Raw genomic sequence first — 2,513 nt, 5'->3', positions numbered from 1 at the left:
GCCCAGTGCCTGCTAAGCCCGTCCTGCTGCTTTATAAACCTGTAGCCGATGTATCAGACTCTTCACATGCCATCTGCCTGGAAGCCTCTCGATTCGTTGCCCATTCACTGGGTCTGGGGCGTGTTCCCGTTTCTGAGCAGGACCTTTTTAATTATCATTTCTCTGAGGCTTTGGTTTAAGTTCTTGAATGAATGAAAGACCATCATTTCAGCTGCAGCATCAGCCGTTCGCTGGTTAGTCAGAGACCCGTGAAGCCAGTCCCAGCAAAGACACTTTGTGTTCAATTTAAAAATGTTGAGAATAAGTAAAGTGATATCAGTCAAACTGCTCCTGAGGCTGATGTGATGTTGTGTGAACCCATGTCCCTTAGGGACAGGAATCTGCAATCCTTACCTGGTCTGGGAAACATGTAACTCCAGCCCCAGTGTGATGTGATTGGCTCTCACTGCTGTGTGAGTCATTCACTGGGCAAAGCCAGTGCCACAAGAGAAGGGGAGCCAGTACTAGCCTGACCAGCAATTAACATCCAAGAATTCATCATTTAAAGGAAAATGGTAGTGTGATTTGCAAAGTTTCAACATCTAGAATCATTGAGTTGTTATAGCAGAAAAAGAGACCATTCAGCCCACTGTGTGTGCCATCTCTCCAGGTGATCTGTGCTGTTCTCCAGCCTCTCAGTGTAACTCTGCTCCTTCCTGCTGTACAGACAATGATCCGACTCTCTCTGACTGACTTATTTAAATCTCTCTCCGCCACCCTCTCTGCCGCCTCATGTGGACTTTACTGCTTTTGCTAATCACCTCTGTGCCCTCCAGATCTCAATCCTTTAACCAATGGGAACAGTTTCTCCCTCTCAGTACTGTGCAGTGCCCTCAGAAATTTGGAATTGATCAATTCCCCCCTCAGACTTCTCAAAGTGAAACAACTTCTCCAATATCTCCCTGTCACTGCAGTTCCTCATCCCTGCTCTCTTTTCATTAATCTCCTATTGGTGAAGAATAACAGACAGTGGATCTGTTACGCTGCAGTAAGTGAGTGCCCGAGAGGCTGCCCATCTTTCTATTTGACAAGAATATTCACTTCAATTTAGATACATTCCTGGGATGTGGACATCACTGACAGGGCCAGGTTTATTGTCCATCACCAATTATCCCTCACGCCTGAAACACTGACTGAAATAGTGTTAAAAACAGGGTTGAAAGGGCAGAAGTCCTGACAGATGTTGCTCAGAGAAAGTGTCAGAGTGAAGAAAGAATGGTCATCACCTTCATCCATTAGCCATCCACTGTGCAGTTTGGGTTTGATTGAATGTCACTAACACTGATCTGCTGATCATTTTCAGGCTGAGAAACACAGTGTGTTCAGCGAGAGAAGCCAAACTATACACCAGGAAAATTCCGACGATGAGGATGATGTTTATGATGGACAAGTCCTCAAAAGGCCTGGTGGTTCAGTAGATGATTTCCTGAGGGGCTCGGAGCTGGGGAGACAGGTAGGGATTGAGGAATTGCTGCTACATTTCCTGCTTCACACCAGTTTCTCATATCGGTGACAGACCTCTGAGTTCGAGACTAGACTTTATGTAAATAAGTTTCTGGTCTCAGGGAGTTCCAGAAATTTAAAAAAACGTTCTCTGGTTCCAAATCCCAGGAGGCAATTGAGGGTGTGTAAACCATGTTCATTATGATTAACGGGCAACTAGGTCACTGAGCTCAGGGTGGGGGGGTAAAGCAACAGTGATGAAAAGGTGCCTTAATAGTGCTGTCCCATGGATGTTGTACACCAACACGGAATTCCCCCAGGGTCACTCAGCTCCTGACCTCATTCCAGCCCTGGGTCAAACATGGACAAAAGAGCTGAATTCCAGAGGGAAGGGGAGAGGGACAGCCCTTAACATCAAGGCTGCATTCGACCGGGTATGGCATCAAGGAGCTCTGGCTACACTGGCATCAGTGGGTATCAGGGACAAACCCTCCACTGGTGAGAGTCATACCAGACACGTAGGAAGGTGGTTGTGGTCTGGAGTAATCCCAGCTCCAGGACATCTCTGCAGGAGTTCCTCAGGGGAGTGTCCTAGGCCCAACCATCTTCAGCTGCTTCATCAATGACCTTCCGTCCGTCAGGTCAGAAATGGGGATGTTGACTGATGATTGTACAGTGTTCAGCACCACCTACCCTGACTCTCCAAAGACAGAGACAGTGTAGAGTTCAGAGAATCATAGAATCCCTTCGGCCCATTGAGCCCATACCAGCCCTCCAAACAGCATCTCTATTGTTAAGAACAAACACTGTTTGATGAAGTAACATCAAGTGGAAGTCTGACAGACAGATGAAGATGGAATGAGGAGCATTCACTCTCTAGACCTGCCCTGCCACCAGGAAGACCCGGGCTGATTTGTTTATGTACCGAATCACAGACTCCCTACTCCCACCATTAACACTCAACTCCTGACCCACCCCCACCCTAACGATACTCACTGTCCCCACCCCCTCACCCTAACGATACTCACTCA

General features: G+C 47.4%; 1 protein-coding gene across 1 annotated transcript in view; it reads left to right on the top strand.

Moving 5' to 3' along the window:
- Positions 1-906: 906 nt before the first annotated feature.
- The window catches only part of LOC122547303 (RIMS-binding protein 2-like), a gene marked incomplete at its 5' end in the record, with an annotated part of 5,235 nt that continues 3,628 nt past the window's right edge, over positions 907-2,513 (top strand). Inside the window, 2 exons of the mRNA XM_043685953.1 lie at positions 907-1,027; positions 1,343-1,492. Of these exons, the coding sequence (XP_043541888.1) occupies positions 907-1,027; positions 1,343-1,492 (271 nt within the window). The remainder of the gene's footprint in view (positions 1,028-1,342; positions 1,493-2,513) is intronic.

Source organism: Chiloscyllium plagiosum, unplaced genomic scaffold, assembly GCF_004010195.1.
Source record: "Chiloscyllium plagiosum isolate BGI_BamShark_2017 unplaced genomic scaffold, ASM401019v2 scaf_7375, whole genome shotgun sequence".
NCBI lineage: Eukaryota > Metazoa > Chordata > Chondrichthyes > Orectolobiformes > Hemiscylliidae > Chiloscyllium > Chiloscyllium plagiosum.
Note: the sequence above shows the minus strand (reverse complement) of the source record. Positions and strands in the feature narration are given on the sequence as shown.